Genomic DNA, 21,357 nt, shown 5'->3' on the forward strand with positions numbered 1-21,357 from the left:
TCATAATGTGTTTGAACCGAGCACACATCTAACACGCTGCTTCAAATGAATTCTTCCTGCACATTTTAATCTTTAAGAAATATATGAAAACACCAGAATGAAAGTGAAAGTGCCACTGGTGTCCATGTAATCTCCACACTGGTGAAAGCAAACAAAATAGATATAACCAGAAAAGACTCACCTGGCAGATGGGCCTGAGAAAATAGCATTTCAGTTAATATGATTTGTGGATGGAACTTATTTCCGGGACCATTTGCACACTTGAAAGTGTGCCATAAAATATTCATAATGCTTGTAGCAGAGAAAGAAAATCTGTCTCTTCAATTACAGAGGCAATTTTTATGCATGAGATTTGCAAACAAGTTTACCACATACCTGCTACAGTTGGATACAATGATTTAGTCCCATTCATCATCCCAACCATCTGGATGACATGGGGGTGGAGGACGTAGCACCGGGGACGGGAGCCGCCAAGAGGAAGGGTTTGAGGTTATACACACTTCTATGCTCTATTTACTGAGTGACATTTACACAATGTTTTACAAAAGGGTGAGCTGAGGTGAGCTACTGAGATGCATCATGCTGTGCTTCAGATGTCATGCAGAGCTTCGTTATGTGGTGCTCACTGTTTGAGCATAAACTCAAACATGAATCAATAGGTAGAACTAGCTTTTTCTTTCAAATGAAACTTTGGACCATTTATTAGTGGACCAACTTGTGATTTTTTGGTATATGTTCCAGTGATCAGATGGGTACAAAATTATGATTATATGAGCATAATCCTGTTATGAGACGTGACACATTTCATATGTCATGCCTTAAGACATGGCATGGGAAAAACAGGCTAAAGACACAGACCTAGAACGGATCTCCATCCATTATCCATCCAGCTCAGGGATGTGGGGTCTATCCTAATGTCACTGGGTAAGAAACAAATACTGTATATAGTTTAGTTTGCACATTTCCTCATCCCTCTCCTCATGTCTTAGTCCATCTACAAAGGAGGAGGAGACAAAAAGGAGAGAGAGGAGGCAACTAATATTTAACAAAATGAGACAGCCTTGCTTTGAAACCTAGTTTTAAAGAGGCGTCAAATCAATATGAAATTTGGCACAGATGCTTCATAAACTGTTTTGTCATAGCCAAAAAATGTTCTGTTTTATCATCTCAGATGTAACAGTTTTTACCATCCTAACAGTGACACTTTTTGCCCTATATTTAAGGCTGGTTTTATTAAATTCACAGCATTTGCCATCTGACAGCAAATCTTACAGTTTTGGTCATCTTATATAACAGATGTAAGTAATGGATACAAAGTTTAAGGGAATATAAGGCAATATACAAACTCCCATCACAGTTTGTATATTGCTGATGTGTGCTATGACTCTTTTACACAATGAAGGTAAAAAACTTTTCCACAAAGGATAAGTCTATGAATCCTTGATTATAGCTCCTCTGTCAAGCCTTTTCTCTCTTTTTCTGATGCATTTTAGGAAGTCAGACACCTATCAGCAGAGCGTATTGAGACTGATTTCCAGGACATAGACAGGAAGACAGAGAACAGAGGAAAAAAGAAGGCACACATTCAAGAAATTCCTATCGAGACAACCATTCACACTCACATTCACATCTACAGTCGATTTAGAATCAGCAATTAACTGAACAGGCACAGCCTTTAAGGGGAAGCTCGAATACCTGGAGAGAACCCACAGAGTAAAGAACACGCTGCACACAGGAAGCCCCAAAACCAGGACATTCTTGCTGTGAGGCAACAGTGAGCACTGTTATGATGTTAGTACTTTGTGCATGGTTCATTTTAGTCAACAGAACATATTCATGTTACATTTATTAAGGTTATATCTTATATTTGATATTTTACATAATATAATCACAGGTTATTATACATCTTTTATGTCTTTTAAACATTTTGACACAACTCCTGCCATCTTTGTGCACAGTTGCCATTGTTCCTACTGTTATTTTTTTATCTTTTGCAAGGTTAGTGGAAACTCTGCAGTGTTACCACAGACTATCACCAGTAAGAGTCTGTAAATTCCAGTTAAATCATCAGTAAATCCAGGTAAGTCACTTCTAAACTCTGACTAAATTCTCTGGTATTACCTACCCGATCTTACCACTGAATTGTAACTCATTCAGGAGAGGCTTCTATTACTTGTTCGCTGAAGTATTTTCTGTCTGGTTTCAGCTTTAGTAGCGACACTAAATCTTTAGATAACATTAATAAAGTGATGTTTCTTCAGCCAGCAGTCAAAGGATGATTTAGACCGCCACCATTAATGGAGCTTATTTGCTTCTCCTGACAGCAAAACAAAAGCTGTCCATCTGAAAGTCGCATGTGCTTTTGTGTAATTTGTCTCCTTTGTTTCCACCTCATCTCTGGCAAATGTGTAGATAACTCCAATTATCTTATTTTTCTTCCAATAACCTACAATGTCATACATTACTGACAAACATATATTGTTAATTAATGCTGCTGGCACTTCTTGTTATCACTGATACAACAGCAGTGAGACACAATATAGGCCTGTTAAGGAAAGGCAGACGAACATTATTGATCAGGAGCTGCAGTATGTAATTCTACTGATGCTGTGGGTCACTAAATTAGATTTTGCATTATTGCAGTGATAGCTACAGTCAGCAGTAATCTTAACTTATCTTATATACTGACATTAATTCTCACCTCGAGTTGTTATTTAATTTGGTTGCAATTTATTTTTTTGTTTTGTTTTTTTGGGCGCGAGCCTACTAAAAAAGGAACCAGTTGGTCAGAAACATTTAGAGTTTGCTGTTGGGCAGATTTGACAAGAAGCCATAATTGCTATTATGCTATAGAAGACACAACATTAGTTTGAATCACCTGATGATTTTGGGGTCAGTGTGTGCCTCCTGAAACACTTGGGGGAACAACTGTCTGTTATGCTTGCTAGCTCTGCTGTGTTCACTGGCTAGCTGGCACTGCAGTTTGGTGAAGGGCATAGAAATTGTAAGATGACTGCATCCATAGCATTTTATTGTTTTATCAACCACTCATCTTGATTAACACAAAGTTATATTCACCCCTTCAAACATACATTCACACAAAGCCTGTATTTTGTATGTTTGTACATCACATTTTCTTGTGCCTAGTCTATGATTCAGTTTCTTGCTTAAACACACTTTGAAATGTGGAGTGGAGGAGCCTGGGAGCGAACCCCTTTCACCTTCCAATTAGTGGATTCCACACTCTACCTCTGGATCTGTCGCCCACATGCTGTGAGATTTTATTTAATTTAATTTTTTCCCACCAAACAGTTCCATCCAATCCATTAGCCGAGACACGCAAAAACAAAATAGACCTTAAAGTGCACATCAAAATCAGATGACTGTTTCCTATAGGTTCATTATACCAACAGTCATTTAATCATTTACCAAATATAAAAAGAGATTAACTGGTGCAGCTAAGACATTTAACAGCAAACAGTTGCTTCTTCTTTTTTTTTTTTTTTTTGTTAGCGATTTTTCTCCCGTGTCAATGTTCTGGGTTATTAAATCTTACTTTTTTTTTTTTTTTTTTTTTTTTTTTTTTTGGCCTGTCCCGTTTGGCTCTTTTGCCATCAGAATTGTTGTCTAAAGGCAAAGAAAGATGCCCAACGGATTTACTTTACCAAACTGACCATCCCAGCCTTGCCGTAATGGTCCATTTGATTCACCTTTTATTGTTTATTTTATTTTCACTTACTGAATACGGGACAGACTTGACTGGGGGAAAGAAGGGGAGAAAGAAAGAGGGAAAGAGAAACAGCTGAGAAGAGGGACGGGGGAGAAGGGCAAAAGACAAAAACCAACAGAATGGGCAGAGAAAAAAAAATGCATATATCAATCACCTGGATCACCTGCTGAGAAAGAAAAAAGAAAGCAAGCAGAAGAGAACAAGAGTAATAGAATAAACAACATCACAATGATATATGGGAATATGACAGTAAATACTAAATGTTAAACATTATTGTGCAGCACATAAGATCAACAGAACACAGTGTGCTTTGAGGTAGGAGCCAAAAAGGGTGTAGTTTGTGGGTGTGATCACCCGTGTGTACACCTGTGAGCATGGACGCGCTTGTTTTTTGTTTTTTTAAAAGGTTCCTTCATGTAATAATCTGCTAGAGGGTGTGGGGGTGTGAAGCAGGTGTGAAGCAGGTGTGGAGGAGATCAAAACTCCAGACATCCAGAGGCCCCCAGAACACAAGTTGCTTCTTCTGTCATTAGAAAAAATGTATTAAACTTCTGCTCAGATCATCGCAGATTTTTGAATAATAAAAAAATCAGTCTGTCAACCAACTGATTCGAGCTGTCAAACTGCTGCATCGCTTCTAACAGTCAGTTAGAAATTCCATCATGACAGATTTTACATTTCTGTTCCAGAGCTTTTTTTCAGTCTGCAAGGCAGCAATTACATTTTAGAGCTCAAAGTTTTATTCTCCTGGGTACATTCAGTAAACACAACTTTATCTAAGCTTTTCTTTAGTAAGTTTGTGATTAACTGTCAGCTGAATGAAGCATTGCTTAAGCGCTTATAGGTTGAGTTTGCACAGATAAGGTTGAAAAGCCTTCATAGACTTACTTTAATTTATAGAAATGTGTGTCTGTTGATAACACTATTTGACAGGGGAGATTTAGTTCGTTTTTCTCTCTCTTTTTTTTTTTTTAAATTGATGATTGAGGTTTACCCCTTTTTTGCTTGTGACCTTCACGCGTTAGTATTGACATGCTCACTTAACAGGGCTATCGACAGCATACAGGGGTGATTTCAGTGCCAAATCTCACATCGCATATTACATCATACTCTGAATAGCACATGAGTTCTTGAGCTGAAAGATGAAAAAATGGAGGTGTTGAAAAAATAATCAGTGGAGGTGGAGAAGTACTGATGCAACGCAGGGCACGCATTGACTGGTTATTTGGAAACTTAGCGCAGCTCCCATGCAGGGAAAGTTTAGGGGAACACAGACATTGTGTAGGTGCATCACAGGAGGCCAGCTCCAGTTGATTGTGAAAACTCACAAAAAACTTAAATGTAAAATAAATAGAAAAAAAATATTTCAATATGTAAAGGAGTGAAGTTATTCTTTTTATTATTCTCCCATTTGCGTAGGTATTTGCCTACACAGAAGAATGCTGAGCCCTTAATACAACACCATACTCTCTACCTACTAGCTGTCTGCTGTGTATAGAGTTATGTGAAGCCTGCATGCCTGCTGTATTGGGAAATTAATGTAAATGAACGGACTGAATCTTTTACATCTTCTTTCAGATGCTTCCTTTGGGGCCACCACAGAGGATTATCTCCCCCATGCTTCTTGTGTCAGACCAGCCCTCTGCATGTTCTCCTTCACTATAGCCATAAAACTTCTCTTTAGTCTTCCTCTTTTCCTCTGCTGCTCAGAGGTCCAATTGTTCAATTTATTCATTATCCCACCTCAGGTATCTCAGCCTTATTTCTCTAACTTTGTCTCCAAACTGCTGAATCTGAATAAATTATATAGATTAGTGAAGTTTTACTCTACAATTGTTAATGATTTTCTTCAGCCAGTCATTACTACATCTGCTGAAATAACTAGACGTTGGTAAAATTATTCAAGGAATAAATACTTCATAAAATCATGTTAGGTATGGCAGACATGAAAATATCAAGACTGGAATTAATAGAAATATGAGCCCATCATGAAGAAACTGTAGAAATGACAGTTAATGTAATAATGGGGTGATGTAATTGCATTTTCTATCCATCCAGAGAAGCATTTTATTGCAGTTTGACTATTATTACACTATTATACAGGTTTCACTTAATTGCTTGTTACAGAGAGAGAGTCAGAGTGACAGCTAATGTGATACTTATTAAGCCAGATAGAAAGCAGACCGACTCGGAGAAGAGGCAAAATTGCATCTGGCAGGCACAAATTTTAAACTTTCCCTGCCCAGACAACTTTGTCTCAGGAATAAACAAACCCCACGCTGAGTTAGTGTGTCCCTTAGGAGCTATTAATAATAGGGTTATTAATATAGCATTCAAGGAATACAGGAACACCATGAATGTAGTGATGAGGGCGATGATAGATAAGGCTTGGTTTCAAAAAGCATGTTGGACATGAAAACCTTTATTCATGACCTCCAATAAAATCTGCTTTGACTCTATAAAAAGACAAAACAGACTGCTGCGGGCCACGCTCAGGCATCCTAGAAGATGGATAGATGCATTGTGGGTCTGCTAGCGTGCAAAAGCTGCATTAAAGTAACTGTTTAAAAAAATCAGACAGCCTAAACGGGGTTACTGCCCTGCAAAATAAAACTTAAGTAGTAGTTTCTGGAGTAAAGCACTGAGAGTGAAAGTCAAAGATGAAAGCAGATCAAGATAATTAGGATGAACGCGCCTACTGGGTAGCACAGCCAAAGAAACAATGATAGTCAACAAATCTTGCCTGCTTTTTCTCTATTCATCAAAACTTTGCTGTTAACAAAGTGCTTATTTCGTATCCTAGCTGGCACAAATCAGAACACTTATTCCACTCAAGTGAGGAAGCTGAATCTGCATATACTGCCGTGTGTGTGTGTGTGTGTGTGTGTGTGTGTGGAGACTCCTGGCATATCATTAGCCCTAGTGCTAATGATATGGAGTTAAACTGAATTATTTATATTTGTGTAGGGAATGAAAGTTTTAAGCTTGTGTGGAGGCCAATGTCATTTTCAATTCTGCTTATTGTTAGGATTTATTTCGGGTTAGCTTATTTATCCGAGGTAAATTTTTCTGTGGGGAAAAATCAGAAATCTGCTTAACGTTATGCATTAGTCGAGGTGGTTGTAGTCTAAGGGCTGTGTTGGGGAGTGGGGAACTACATGTAATTAAACAAATAGAATATGTATATGTAAACCCCAGGTGTAGCTTTTGGGTCTCAATTAACACTTTCCTAAAAACTTAGATGCTTTCTTTATTTTCAGGTTAATTAAAAAAAAGTTTGTTTTGTAAATTATGGTCTCTGTGATATCATGACTGACACCATCTGATGCTTTACCTTTCCAAAGGACATGCATGCAGAAATTGCAGTAAGTTGCTGTAACAAAAGAGGGAGATGTTTTATTTCAAGCCAACACTCCAATTATCTACTAAGCCAGTATTTAAACAAACATTATTAACACATTTACATGTATACATATTAGTCACCTAGCATAATCGTCTCTGGCGATGCACTTTATACGTTTTTTTTGCTCATTAGTGACTCCTTGGCTTTAAATATATAATCTCCCTCTGCTGGTAATGCAACTTCTGCATGCTTGTCCATTTCATGTTTTGGAGAGGCAAAGCATGAAATGGACACAATGTACCGGCGTGTCTATTGCACGTATTACATGGGACTCTGTGAGAGTCAGAATGAAAAACTATATTGGGCATGCTCATTGGGTCGGGTCAGACTGTCATGGTTTGCTGTACTCACCTTTTCCTCCAGGGCGCTGTCTGGGTGTTTGGGCCATCTTGGACTCCACGCTCACGCACTACTCACCTGCTGCTCATCTCTGCTAATTGCTTCAGGCAGTACTTAAGGCCTTGGTGGAGTGTTGGTCCTCGGTGGATCGTTGTACTTACTTCCACCTTCTTGGACCCCCGCCTGTATTCCCTGGACCCTACCTGGATTAGCAAGAGTGTGAATGAGGCACGGCGTGGATTTTGGACTGAGTGTGTTTTGTATCATGGGCTAAGTGAAGAGGAGTGTGAGTGTGTTTCCTCCCCCAGCCTTGGACCTTCCCTTGGAATCCCTGGAGGCCACTCCCCACATTTGCTGTATATGTGTACATATCTCACCTGCTGCTGTAAATAAATCCTTTTCTGCATGCACAGCTCTGAATGCCACATTTGAATTATTATTTTTATTGTTATTAGTATCCCATTTCGTTTAGTTAACATATTTTTGTGCTACTACTTCCCTACTTTAAATCTTCCGTGACAGGCTCCGCCCTTTTTTAATGCCATGATTAAGCCCACTGTGATGCATTTGCCTCCAGTTACACCCCCACATACTGTATCTGAGACTTTGCTCAATTCTTTCCATCATCTTGGATAAACTCTATAAATGTATTAACTATTGCTTTTTATTGTTTCTTTAGAGCTGTTGCCTGTTCCTCAGTTTCTTGAAGTACATGGACCTGTCCCTCATTGTGAATCTTTGGTTTGAACGTGTGTGAGTGGGCAGGCCTTACTTTGTCAGAGGTTTTCCTGGATGCACATACTCTCAGCAGTTCCTGTTTGATCCGTAACTGGTACACCTGCACCAGATCGCATCCCTCGTGAATATTTAAGGACTGGCTCAGTCATCCAGCCTTTGCCAGATTCTACAGCTCAACACTGGTATCAGATTCAGCCTTTTTTTCTTTCCTAGTGTGTGCCTGAGCTTCTCTCCCCGTCTCACATTGTCATGTGCCAGCCAGTCGGACTGAGAATTCACTCTGAAATAAATCTCTCAGGAAAACCTCTGTCTGGGATTCATCCGTCCCCTTGCACACGTCATCCTAATAAATAAACCTTGAATTGAGCTCCCACTGTTTGTGTCTGCAATTTTGACTCTGCTAATTATGCTTCATTCATGTTATTTGAGACATTGACTGTTTTACTGAGCAGTCCTGCTTGGTGCACTTTCCTGACCTGGAACACAGCTTGCACCTGATGAATAGTACATTTTTTTGTTTGTTTGTTTTGCTGTTCTGGACCCTGTTTTGCATAACTATTTAAATCCTTTAAATTCTTCCTTTTAAATTCTAATCCTTGTAGAACTGCAACCACATAAGCTAGCGCAATAATTCTTTTTGCATATGAAACCGGAGGAGTTGTACTTACATTTTATGCCATCAGCTTGTCCTGATCAGCTGTTCATAACACTTCCTACATTGGAATAGCTGTTAGCACAAACTATCGCATGTCTGCCATTTCCTGCCCAAAACCGGAAATGACATCATTTTCACGGAAAATGTAGTTTTTTATCTTCGGGGCCTTGTAAGCCTATTCTGGTGTTTTTAAAAGTCGTGTTTGACTTTATGCTTTTCTGTATAGTTTCTGGGATGCTTAGAACTCAAATTGCACTGCTGGAAATAGTTTATTTTGATGCACTTTTTTTTTTTTACAAATTTACATGATATTTATTTTTGGTTTTTCCTGCAGTGTATAAAAATTGGTATATCTGAAAATAAAACTATGAAGACACTCAAAATAAATTTCCTGTGGTGGGAAACTAATTTGTGCTACTTATTTGTATTTACAGTTTTGAGGGATAAACCTCTTAAATTTCTCTAGCTATGTATATATATATATATGTAAAAAAGAAACAAAAACGATTTTCAATTTTTTGTAGTTTCTTTCCACTTTTTTGCAATTTATGTAGTTACTATGGACTTAATGCATACATATTATTAAAATTTGGGATATAACAGTTGTATTGATGTATAGCAATTTGAAATGCTCCCAATAATGGCACTACAGCATGTAAAAATATAAAGATAAGCTCTGGCGGACTTGGTTCTATGGTAGGTAGGGTTAAAGTGATAATTTGTAAAACTATCCCTTTAAATTACTAAGAGGTACCTGCAGTAACTGTCTGCTATTATTTGAAATAGAATAACATTTTACACTTGTTAATAAATAATCAGTCCTGAAGCAGGGGTGCTTTTGAGGAAGTTTCATAGAAGTTACCTTTCTTTGTGAAGCCACGGATTGGACCATTTAATTTCATCAGAAACTGGATTTGATTCTTGAGTCATATCTCTTCAAAGATGGCGGTGTCAGCCCATGGTGTGCAGATTAAAAAAATTATCATCAAGTAGGAAACTCTGGATTTGGACCAATGCCTGCAAAACTCACCTTTATCTTTGGTAAATAGCATATGATAACATTCTAACATGGTGGGAATAAATAATGCATCGATCAGTTCTGGTATGATTTTTGTTCAAGCTGACTTCCTAGAAACCAGCCAAAATTAAAGCACTTATTATACCAACCCGTTCTCACTCCCAAAGCGTAACATTTTACGCTAGGTGACAAATCGTCACCATATTACGTTTTCGGCTACCCACCACGTTCCTAAATGACGACCTCGGAAAAAGAGGAAATATGAGAACCGTCTGGACTGAACCTACACATGTTCGCTCTTTTTCTTCAAATCGCTTAGAAACACGCTATTTAACATCATTAAAGTCCTGGTTAAGGCCAGGAATAAGGTTATGGTCAGGGCTAGGGATAAGGTTAGGTTTAGGGCTGGAATACAGGGCTGGAACGTCTACTACCGCGGGAGCGTCATTGCACTGGATTCCAGCCATAACCCGCCGCGTACCATAGGAACGCCGAAGGTCTCCTTTCGCGTTCCTCAGGAACGCCGCGGGACGTGACAAAACGTCGACATGTTACGCCTCGGGATTATACAGACTAATAAGTAACTCGGAGAGCTGCTGCATGTTTTGCATTCTGGAGTGGGCATTCTAAAACTTCTTGCGTACATTTATGTTCACTAAGAGCTCACAAAGAAATGAGTAATTATGGACGTGATTGTTATGTTTATCACTCTGCACCTGCAGATAAATCACTTAATTCTAACAAACACTTCATGAGAGAACGAAGAGGCATCTGTACAAACATTCTGGGATGCTACTCTTTTGAATCAACTTAAACCACAAAGGATGTAAGCAAAACATAATAGTTCTCTGTCCTAATGTGCTGGCCATGGTTATCCAGTGATTTACATAAATACATGCTAAACAGAAATATTCCCCGAACAGTTCGTAGACAGCAGATATATTTGTTACTAGCAATTTACTCTAAAATCCCAGAACTGTTTTCACAAAAATCAAATCAAATGTGTTTGGTTATTTTCCTCTGGAAAGAAAACTCACCAGAGTCCACTGACTACACTGGAAAGAGGCTCTTCTGGCCACATTTGATTTGACGGACACTCTCACCATTTCAAATTAAATACACTAGAATTTGTTTCAGCTGAATAGATTCGAAGTGAAAATGCTTAAAGACATGTGGCCTAAGGATGAACAGTCCTTTTCACGTGCTGCACATTAAGGTCTCTGTTTCAGAAATAGAAGAAAAGCAAAGGTGCAAATTGCACAGTTGTTCAGTTTTGTGCATCTTGCAAAGATAATCCTGTATAATATAGAATTAGAGATCAGAAAATCATACAAACATTTACTGAACCTGACTGTTTTCCCCAATAGAGTGGCTGAGCAGCAAAAATCATGTCTGAAAAGTCTAGAGATTACAGATACAGTTACAGCTATTGTATGCACACAAAGGGACCGAGAGTAAGCCTGACGAGTGAGAGAGACAGAAGCTGATTTTTTTTCATGAGTCATCCAACCATTACACCTCCGGTTAAGAAATCACCAGACTGTGTAACCCTTCATCACTAAAGGACTTTTTTTGTATTACTCAGTGGTTCAATAAGTAAGCAAGTAAGACAATTCTGCTTTCCTCTGCATTCACCTTTTTTTTAAGAATTATTTTTGTTGTGGTATTAATATCTTAAAATATTTTATATTATTTGAAGTACCATGCTTTGCCATTATTTATGCTGTTTCTTTATAGCTTCTCGATTGCAAGAATCCATGTTTTCCTGTGTGGCAAATCATACCTGCGCTATATTTAGAAAGGTGGATGTAGAAACAGGCTGTATTACCTCATGTAGCTTTCTTCTTGTGGACTGTACGGTTACATTTTTTTTTCATCAACATTCCAACTTCAGCAATAGTGAGGGAAAAAACATTTCTTTGTTTTCCAGATACATCAAAACATCAGGTTTATTTACCAAGGCTTTATGCAAATATGATGACCTGCAGACTGGGCTCATGTTCAGTTTCAGTGAATAAATGCTAAGTGGCAGCAGACTTTGTAAACACATTGACGCTCTGATTTGTTTTCAATGTAGCTGTCACAAAAAGAAACAACAGTGTAAGAAAAAAAACACACAAAAAGACTACTGTCAGGTTTGTTAAAGGCGCTTTTTTCTTCAACTTGTTTTACTGAATAGCAACCTGATAGCTCTTGCAGATCTCACACATAAACCTGTGATGTGAGAAAAAATGCAGTGTCCTTAATTTACTCTCTTAAAAAATGCTGCTGTCTATCTGATAACCTTTCAGCTCAGATCCTATAAAAGTGTATATCTGAATATCCGTTGTATCGTGAAAACACAAAGCCCCATTCCAAACGAACTTCCCGACGTTCAGCACGCAGCGGTCATCTTCCTCTTGAGCCTTCAGGAGGTGCACATCGCTGTCTTATCAAGCAGCGCTTGGCCCTTGTGGAGATTATATTTACTCTGTGCTGCCGTAAGCACCTTTCCTGACAGATTATATGAATTAAGGCCTTATTATGGGCTCTGGCCAGGAGCTGCATGTACCGGTGATTTGTAATAAGGGCAGTGCTGAGGTGAGTCAGCAGCAACTGGCCTGATTACAGCAGCTGGACCTCAGGAGGAAAACCCGTGGCTCATCTGCGGCAAACAAACACCGCATGAGGGGAAGAACACTCCATTAGCTTCTTTGTACTTTGTAGGCAGACGCGGTTAGACAACACTTTCCATTCATAAGGATCACATTTGAAAAATGTCATCAATAATGGAATCTGTAAAGTAACTTGATGTCGCAGGAAGAAGAAAGACAGAAGAGCCATTTTGGTTCATAGGAATTAGACAATATTTTATATTCTTTTGTAGCAAAATGTTTTCACACATAAACAGGTTTTTTTTTCTTGTTTTTGTCCTGGAACCTCAGGTGAGAATCATGACTATGTTGAGTCAAATACACACTTAAATTTATATCTTAGTTAGCAGAGTGGAGGGGGATGTTATATGATGTCACAAGCAGAGACGGCAGGTTAAAGGGTCACTTCACACATTCACTAAAATACATATTTCAACGTGTACCCCCAGTGTCACAAAAGCAAATGTTTTCTGGTTTTATTTGCTCAAATTCCAAAATAAGCATCCTTGAAACTTCAGATGAAATAAAACAGATGGGAATAGATTTAGGTTTCTTCTGCTTATAGTCACAATGAATTCAATTTCAAAATCTTTAGCAAAACAACTTGTTTTAATATGTAAGGTAAAATGCTCTCCGCTTATAATAATGAGTGAAACTATCAGGATATAATGAGAAATTAATAGAAATGAAACCAAAAGAGGGAGGATGATTTGTTGCATGAAAGTGGACAATATAGATAAAAATGTACCTAACTTGTTTTTTTTTTTGTGACTTTGTTGCATCGTTGTCATTAAAACCAACTGTTATTGGCAAATTAGGCAGACAAGTGTCTGCAAACAAAATACCTGAGATACTAAAGTAACGTGCTGATGATATTGGGTAATCTGACTTATTCTGTTAAGAATAAATAATAAATGTTATGAATCACACGGTCTGTAGCACTCATTCATTTGCAGCAAAGACAAAAATCTTCAAAAATGTAAGCTAACAATTGTTTAAAAAGTTGTAATGTTTTGGCAAACATTAAATTGAGGGTAAAACGACATTTGTTGAGGACTCAAAATCTCAAAGATAAAGATTAACACTTTATTACGGGCTCAGTCATTTCGATTTTTTCTGTTCAGCATTGTGTAGGTATTCCTCAGGCTAGCAAATTCCTGCGAAAAGTTACATAGTTGGCAGTGATTCAAAGTGTTTCATACAGGTTTTCGTGGAAAACAATATGCTGGGAACAAAAAAAAATCAGACAGTGATACAGAAGCATGTCTGTGTAGCTTATTGCTGCACCTGGGCTACAGCTCTGGTACAGAAGAACATTTACACTGATATTGGAGGGTTTTGATGAGAACGGTTTTGCTGCTGCTGCTGCTGCTGAATTAGTTTTTGTTCAATTCATGAATCAGATCATTTTGGAACTGAACTGGAAAATGGGAACGATTGTCAAAACAGTAGAAATGTTATTATAAAACAATATATGGTTCTTAAAGAAGTAAGGACTAATATGGGTACTTTTCTGTCACTTTTATGCAAACAAACAAGATAATTTTGCAAAAAAAAAAAGAAAGAAAGAAAAAACTGTATAGATGTTTTTTCCTTATTTCCTTAGTTTTCTTTTCATTGATTTAATATCAATCAAACTTTTGAGTGTAAATCCAAAACTGCTGCTGGTTAAGTCGAACGTGGGTCTTAAGGTGAAATATGACATGTCTCTACTGATTAGAGTCACAACACTGACAGTTGGTAAATAATTGTGTGGTGAAAGCATAGAAAGAGCAAAGAAGGCAGAAAAGTCACTGCACAGGTATGTTTATATCTAGCCTTTGCCACAATAACACAAAGAATGTTTCGTTTTATAAAGGACTCCATGTAGATTGCTTTTGTTCAACAAACTGTGATGTGGAAACTGATTATGAAAATCCATATCTGGCTACAGGCAAAAAAAAGTGAAGTAAAATAATACCAATCGTAGTTTAAACATAACATTATTGCCATTACCAAGATGAATGTTATGTGCAAACACACCTACACATTGATTTTATGTCATTTATGCTCTCACTCTCTTATTTGCAAACTGTGGAAGCTGCCATGCTGACCAACAGAGACTGCCCACGAGAGTGAGCTCAACAGTAAAACCTTTGGATTTAAAAACAAGGTTGTTTTTTTATGTTTTATAATGCAAATGTAATATTTTAAATGACACAAAAGTAACTCCATGCCTCAACTGTCTCAGTCCTAAATGCACATGTGGCTTTCTGGAACAAAGTGCTATCCCTGCAACTGAATAATAAGAATAATAAGAAAAAAGTCTCATTCATCCATTGGAGCAGTGCACGCTTCGTCCCATAACCCTGTTGCAATCATCTTGAACAAATGATTTATGTCGTTGGCCACTTTGTAGGTATTACTCTGAATTTATCATTTATTTTAGACACATTATTAGAGAATGTTTGTGCTTTTTAAATTGCTGAATTTATAAGCTCATGATTTTAAAGCTCATTTGGATATACTGTATGTCATATACAGTTAAACACACTTAATGTCAGCAGTGTGGCTCACTGGCTAGAATGGATATACTGTATGGCACGGATACAGTGCAACTCAGTATTGCGGCAAAACATGTAATATACACTCTGGTCCACCGCATCCATTTCACGCTTTGCCTCTCCAAAACATGAAATGGACACACATACAGAAGTTACATTACCGCATTACCAGCAGTGGCAGATAATATATTTAGAACCAAGAAGTCAGTAGTGACCAAAAAAACATATGCAGGACATTCCAAGGTCCTTAATCGCCACAAATGGTTAAGCTAGGGGGCTAATATGTATTTACATGTAAATGTGTTAATAATATCTATTTAAACACTTTACTGTGATTCTTTTCAAGTTGGCTTGAAATAAAATATCTCCCTCTTCTTTTACTGCAGCTTACTGGAACTTCGACATGCGTGTCCTTTTCACGCTTTGTAGAGGCAAAGAGTGAAACGGACACGGTGGACTGGCGTGTCTATTGCACGTTTTGTGGTGATATTGGGTTAAACAATGATTAAAGCTTTAGGTAGACAGGGTCCTGATCATTTTTGTAACAGATGTAACAGATCTATAGAAGAGATACATTGTTAAACTATATATATATTGGTCTGCATTTTCCAACACCGTTGTATTGCACTAGAGGCAAAGCTCTCTGAAACCATGAGCAAATAAAACCAAGATTGTCTACAGTGTACATGCAGGAATACCACTTGAGATAAGTTGGACAATAAGTATTTTAGTCATTTGAGTGGCTTGACCCTTTAACAAAAGCCACTCCTCCACTCCCATTTCAGTAAGCCAACTAACAATGATCAAGTTGGTACGTCACAGTAAAGCACCTTCTCACTGTTTGCTTCACATAAAAATAAAAGTACTACTGCACGATTGCCCCCTTCCCCCATCCCCATTTACATTCTCACCCAGTTATTGTACAAAAAGAATGCCAATATACAGAACGGTACACCTACTGTAGGGAAGAAACGAAAACCGATGACCATCCCACATGTTAAAATGCAGCAGAGATCCACAGAATATCGAGAAAGGCATTAAAATGCAGAGATGTTGCAGTTTTGATCAGCAGTAATCTGAGTAGAGTCTAATTCAAAGTATTTTACTGCAATGTACAGCCCTGTATGAAAGAGAATGAAAGATAAATGGGCTCTCTGATGGATCAATTGAAATAATACATAAACCAACAAAGGTTCTGTATCATGTAACTTGGTGAAATGTTTGGCCCTTAATGAGTTATCGTTCCCCTTTTTTCCTTTCTTCTAAGCAGCACGATGACCTTTATCAAATGACAAATTCCTCCATTTAACCTGGCTAAATGAGTAATTGCCATACTCTCTTGTTTGTGTTACCTCATGAGAATAACAGCCTGACGATAAAACCCTCTTTTTGGCAGCTTTGGGCAAATGATTAAGTGGGCTTGATGGATTTCAAACACCATCCACGTCCAGTGACTATAATATATCTTGATAACATCTGAAACCGTACCCTGAGGCGAACACTCTGTTTACATCAATGGGCCTTTTGCCTGCAGGGACCATTGTCACCAGGGCTAACCTATGGGGAGAGTATCAAAGCACTCAAACTGACATTTTGTTAGAGCAGGATTTAACCTGAGCTGGAAACACACTGGATTTTGACTGGATGGCAACAAATAGTTTTTTGACAGCTTTACAATCAAGCAAAGAACTTTGTGTGTGGAGCTGTTTGTGTTCAATCTTAGCTGTAGTCCTACTTGCTTTAAAATAACAACGTACGATACATAACCTGAGGTACAAATACAAGACTGGCTTGCTGTGGTTCATTGTTATGGTATCTAGAAAATAGGACCATATTGTTACTGAAAATTAATCATGTTATCAAATTGAAAGTGTTTGCAATGGCTGTATGAGAGATGGTAGCCTCTACATATGTGTATGTGTGAAAGGGTCTATTTGTATGTGACCAACAGCTACAAACTCAGTACCGAGATGTGCTTCTGCTGATGAATTGCCTCAAATAATAAATAGTAAAAATGATAGAAAAAATGACTGAAAATAAAAATGACTTTGTTTTAATTTTCTACTAGCTCCTCTGGTCTTTCTACTGTTGCAGTAGTCCCATTTCATGCTGAAGGTCCATGACATTATGATCCACTTCACCACAATCGAGGCAAATCCTCTTGGTATTCAGTTGTTTTAATAAAGACATAGTAAATCCACTTAGAATTTCTTGTCTTTCTTTCCCTTTTCTCCCCTCAGGGATAATCTCATGTACCCTGTGGTTTGGGAAATATTCCTTGTGGGCCATTTCTGCAGTGGTTTTAAAATGGGGACATTTTTCAAATACAGTTTGACACTGTCAGAGATGAGATCATGACCAGGAATCTATTGATTTGAGTGTCTTATATTGTCACTTGGGTTAGCTTCATGCAGAAGATAGTTTCCCTTTGGGATATCCTTCACTTTTCACTCATGTTTCTTTTATTCTCATATAGATTTATTGTTTGGTCATGAATCTCACATGTGGTCTTTATGGTCTTCAAACCGTGCTCTCCATTACCCACTCGGAGCTCTCAAAACTGGGCTTCTCATCCTCACTGTCATCATACTGCAGCAGCATGCCATTAACAGACAGACTGCGTTTAGTCCAGATATTACTGATCCTGCGTGGGTAGCTGCTGCGACTCTGTGTGGCCCCTACGTGACCCATGTCAAACGAATGGCTCCTCTTTGGCTTACCCTCCTGGGGGAGCCCTAGGATGCGTCCCAGCATGGTTGTGGACTCTGCCCTTCCAAGCAATGGTTCTTTATCAGACGGTGGTACCACAGCCACTGCCATAGCATTGGAACTGGTGGAGGGTCCAGAAGTCCCTGCGCCATCTCTCCCTGCCCCTCGCAGCTCCAGTGAGGTGAAGGCCCCTAAAAGGTGGTCCAAGTTTGGGCGTGCTTTGGGGCCGTGCCTCCTGAACTTGTTGCTGGGCAGGGTGGTGCACTCACTGCTTTGCATGCTGTAGCGGTCACCAGCCCCTCTTGCTGTTTGGCTGTCTAACGAGTTAGAAGAGGAGGAGGACGAAGAGAGACTGCTCTGGAGCGATCCACACTTGAACTCTACCATTTCCTCACGCATGACCACCACTGTAGATTTGACCTGTGGTGGGGCACCGTTGAACCTGTTCATTCCTCCGTTCGTCTGAGAGTATGTGTTACTCACAGTGGGCAGTTTATTAGTCTGGATCCCACTCGTCACCTTATAGCGAACCATGAGGATAATGATGAAAACCAGCAGTGTGGCCACGATGATGCCACCGATGACCAGGATCATAGTGCCACCCATGAAGCCACTGTGAATAGACTGACACTGTGGGTAATCCTCAGTGGTGACAAATTGGACACAGCCTACAATATTGGTGGCAGTGAGAGTCGTAGCAGTATCATCCCAAATGGCCAAGACACACAGGTCATACTGCATCCCTGGGACCAGATTAGTGAGTACAAAGGCCCTGTTAGTCATGGGAATCATTCTGAAAACAGAAACAGAGAGACGACATTAAAAATACAGACTTCTTGCCACAGGGATTCAAAACAAGGCCATAGTGCCAAAATGTTGAAAGTAGTTTGAATTAATATCTTATGCTTTGACATATCAAGGAAATAGTACACAATTAACCATGCTAAGTAGTTATTTATATGCACAAAGTAATTCAAAAAGATGACTTCATTGCTCCCGGTATATACCATTTGATATCCATGCAAGCAAATAGTAATGAGATAAATAGTGAATGGACAATTTTTAAATATTGTTTTGGCTAAATGTAATATCTTGTACAATCCATTAAACACGCATTAAGTTGTTTCAAGTCAATTTGTTATTATTTCTGATGTTTTAATATGACTGCTTAATTAAGCTTCAGTGCTTTTTGAGTTAAACTGAAACTCAAATCTGCAGTAAGTTAATTGCCCAAGAGCTTTGCCAATGAAAAGGGTGTTTTCAAAACCTGTATTTTGTTGCACAGACAGCAACTGCTTTTATCCACTCATTCATCTGGATATTTGATCTCAGAGACATTTAATTAGTAAATCCTCTTTCTCCACGTGTCAAAACATGTAATTTAAAACCCTGCGCATGACTTTCCAACTGAATGCAGTAAAGTTTTTTAAGTGTTACAATTGTCTTGCTTCTTTGTAGGGTAATTTGCTGTGCTTGACAGGTCGCACATGCTGCCATCGAATCCAAAACTTCAAAGTAGTTGGATTTAAAATGCTGTTTTGATGCTAAATTAATAAATCTCTGGTAATGCCAATTAGTGGACATGCACAGTTTAGAAAATACTTTTTCTGTGTTTAGGATACTTTACGTATAATTTGACGACCACTTTCAGCTACCGTGCCCTAGACCATTAGATTTTTAAAAATCTAACACAGGAGCAGTACCATAAGGAACAGGTTGCACCTTGAAGTGACTTTCTGTGATTTGGAAACTGAACTGAATTAAACAGAATTAAATAGAATGGACGTTGGCCATTGATCTTCTGCCAAAAAAGACAATAGATGAATATAATTGGCCTTCAATCTTGCTTTAACATCATGGTTAGAGAAGCCTCAACAAACTTTCGAATCCAAGCCATTTTTGAGGGGTGTATAAAACATAATGTATTTCAACTTTTGATTTGAAAATGTATCATATTCCAACACAATTTTGTAATTACATGTACAATACAACAAATAATTTATTGATGTGAAACTGGAAAACACTGGGGTAAAAAAGGTTTAGACTCCAACATACCCATAAGGGCATGTATAAATAGATTCCTCAGTCATTCATCCATTGTTGCTTGCTGTTTTCTTATAGCATATGTGTTGAAAGCTTTGATCCCTCTGAAGTGCCTCCACCAAAGAGCCCAGACACCAGCGGGGCTACAGTTCATTATTCATCCTTAATTGCCTCTTTCTCCCATAACCAGGAAGAAGCTGTGCTTCCTCACATGTTCCAGTGGACTCATGCAATCCCTCCTCTGCTCCACATGGCTGTGATTGATTTTTAATCATGCCATTGTTTCAGTGCAGGCAGTGGGAAACTACATCGGCCAGCTAGGGGTGCACATATGCATGCTATGAAAGGATATCAGTATTAATTCAGAAACAGTAGTTGTCCTGTCTTTTCACATTATCTTTTCCTTCCAGTTTATAATGTGTATTCTGGTGTGCAGATAAATGAATTGCTTTAGGCCATTTTTTCTTCTGTATATAAAGTACATACTGAGGATTACATTAAAGAATAAAGCATCAAATCACATGGTAAGCAAAGTCAGTGCTCAACACTTAAATTAATGGCTACCAACTGTGCACTAAAGTGAAGTTAAACTAAGAAATTCATCCTTAAATCTGCATTTAAGAACTTGCATGGTTTTAATATCTCAAACTAGCATTCAAACAAATAAATGTACATGTTTTGTTATATGGGGCCAGTCTTGACTGACAACATCAAGAATGCAATTTAAATAATCTCTTTCCAGGGAAACAATTTTGCTGCTGCGAATCACTGAATGAAAAAGGAAAATACATTTTACAAAGCTTACATTAGCCTTACAGTTGCAGTTTTGTACAAATTAGAGAAAATTCATAAGGCCGTTTACTAGAACACAGATGAGTCATCCACTGTTTCTGTCACTGGGATGAAAAAAAATCTCAAAATTCATGTTGTTCCCTTTTTCTGGCATGAAAAGCTGGCACTAAGTATGAAAGCAAGGATATCAGATAAACAGCTTATTATTGAATTTACAGTGATGGCAAGTTGCATTAAAAGCATTTGGGCAGAGTGATATCTTTCACAATTGCTGTGCACAGTTCTATTCTTAGAATCCTAGCTAATACCCAGCCGTTTGGATTTTCTTATTATTTCATTAGATCAGGTATTGGTGATCAGATATGGTGTTTGATAGAGAAAGTAAGCCTCAGTTATCAGTGCTAGTAATGAAAATGCTCAATTTCCTGCCTAAAACAGACCATAATGTGGTAATGTATAAACTTCAGCATACTAGTCATTCAAGGATCCTTCAGTGAGTTTCTTTACATAAGTTAACATTAGTTTGAGGAAACAAAACACATTATGTGGCAAAAAAAAAGGTGTAGGGGGTCGGGTTAGATCAGTGAGTGAGCAGACAACCATATGCCGTATGGCCGGAGAGCACTAGGCCCAAGTTAGAGTCTGACCTGCGGCCCTTTGGTGCATGTCTTCCCCTCTCTTCAAAAAAGGCCAAGTTGTCCTATAAATTGGGACTCATACTGTATGAATAAATCTGATTGTTGTTACTCATCCT

At 38.3% G+C, this 21,357-nt stretch overlaps 1 protein-coding gene across 4 annotated transcripts in view; it reads right to left on the reverse strand.

Annotated features, from left to right (window-relative positions):
- Positions 1–12,705: 12,705 nt before the first annotated feature.
- The window catches only part of LOC146551962 (leucine-rich repeat and fibronectin type-III domain-containing protein 2), a 140,100-nt gene continuing 131,448 nt past the window's right edge, over positions 12,706–21,357 (reverse strand). For all 4 annotated transcript variants that reach the window (XM_085258185.1, XM_085258183.1, XM_085258184.1 and 1 more), the window contains one exon: positions 12,706–18,561. In XM_085258185.1, coding sequence (XP_085114311.1) covers positions 17,580–18,561 — 982 coding nt within the window. In that variant the 3' untranslated portion in view covers positions 12,706–17,579. The remainder of the gene's footprint in view (positions 18,562–21,357) is intronic.

This window comes from Mchenga conophoros, linkage group LG19 (genome assembly GCF_057382185.1).
Source record: "Mchenga conophoros isolate Kocher_MC1m ecotype Shallow Benthic linkage group LG19, M_conophoros_male_GT1.1, whole genome shotgun sequence".
In the NCBI taxonomy this organism is placed as follows: domain Eukaryota; kingdom Metazoa; phylum Chordata; class Actinopteri; order Cichliformes; family Cichlidae; genus Mchenga; species Mchenga conophoros.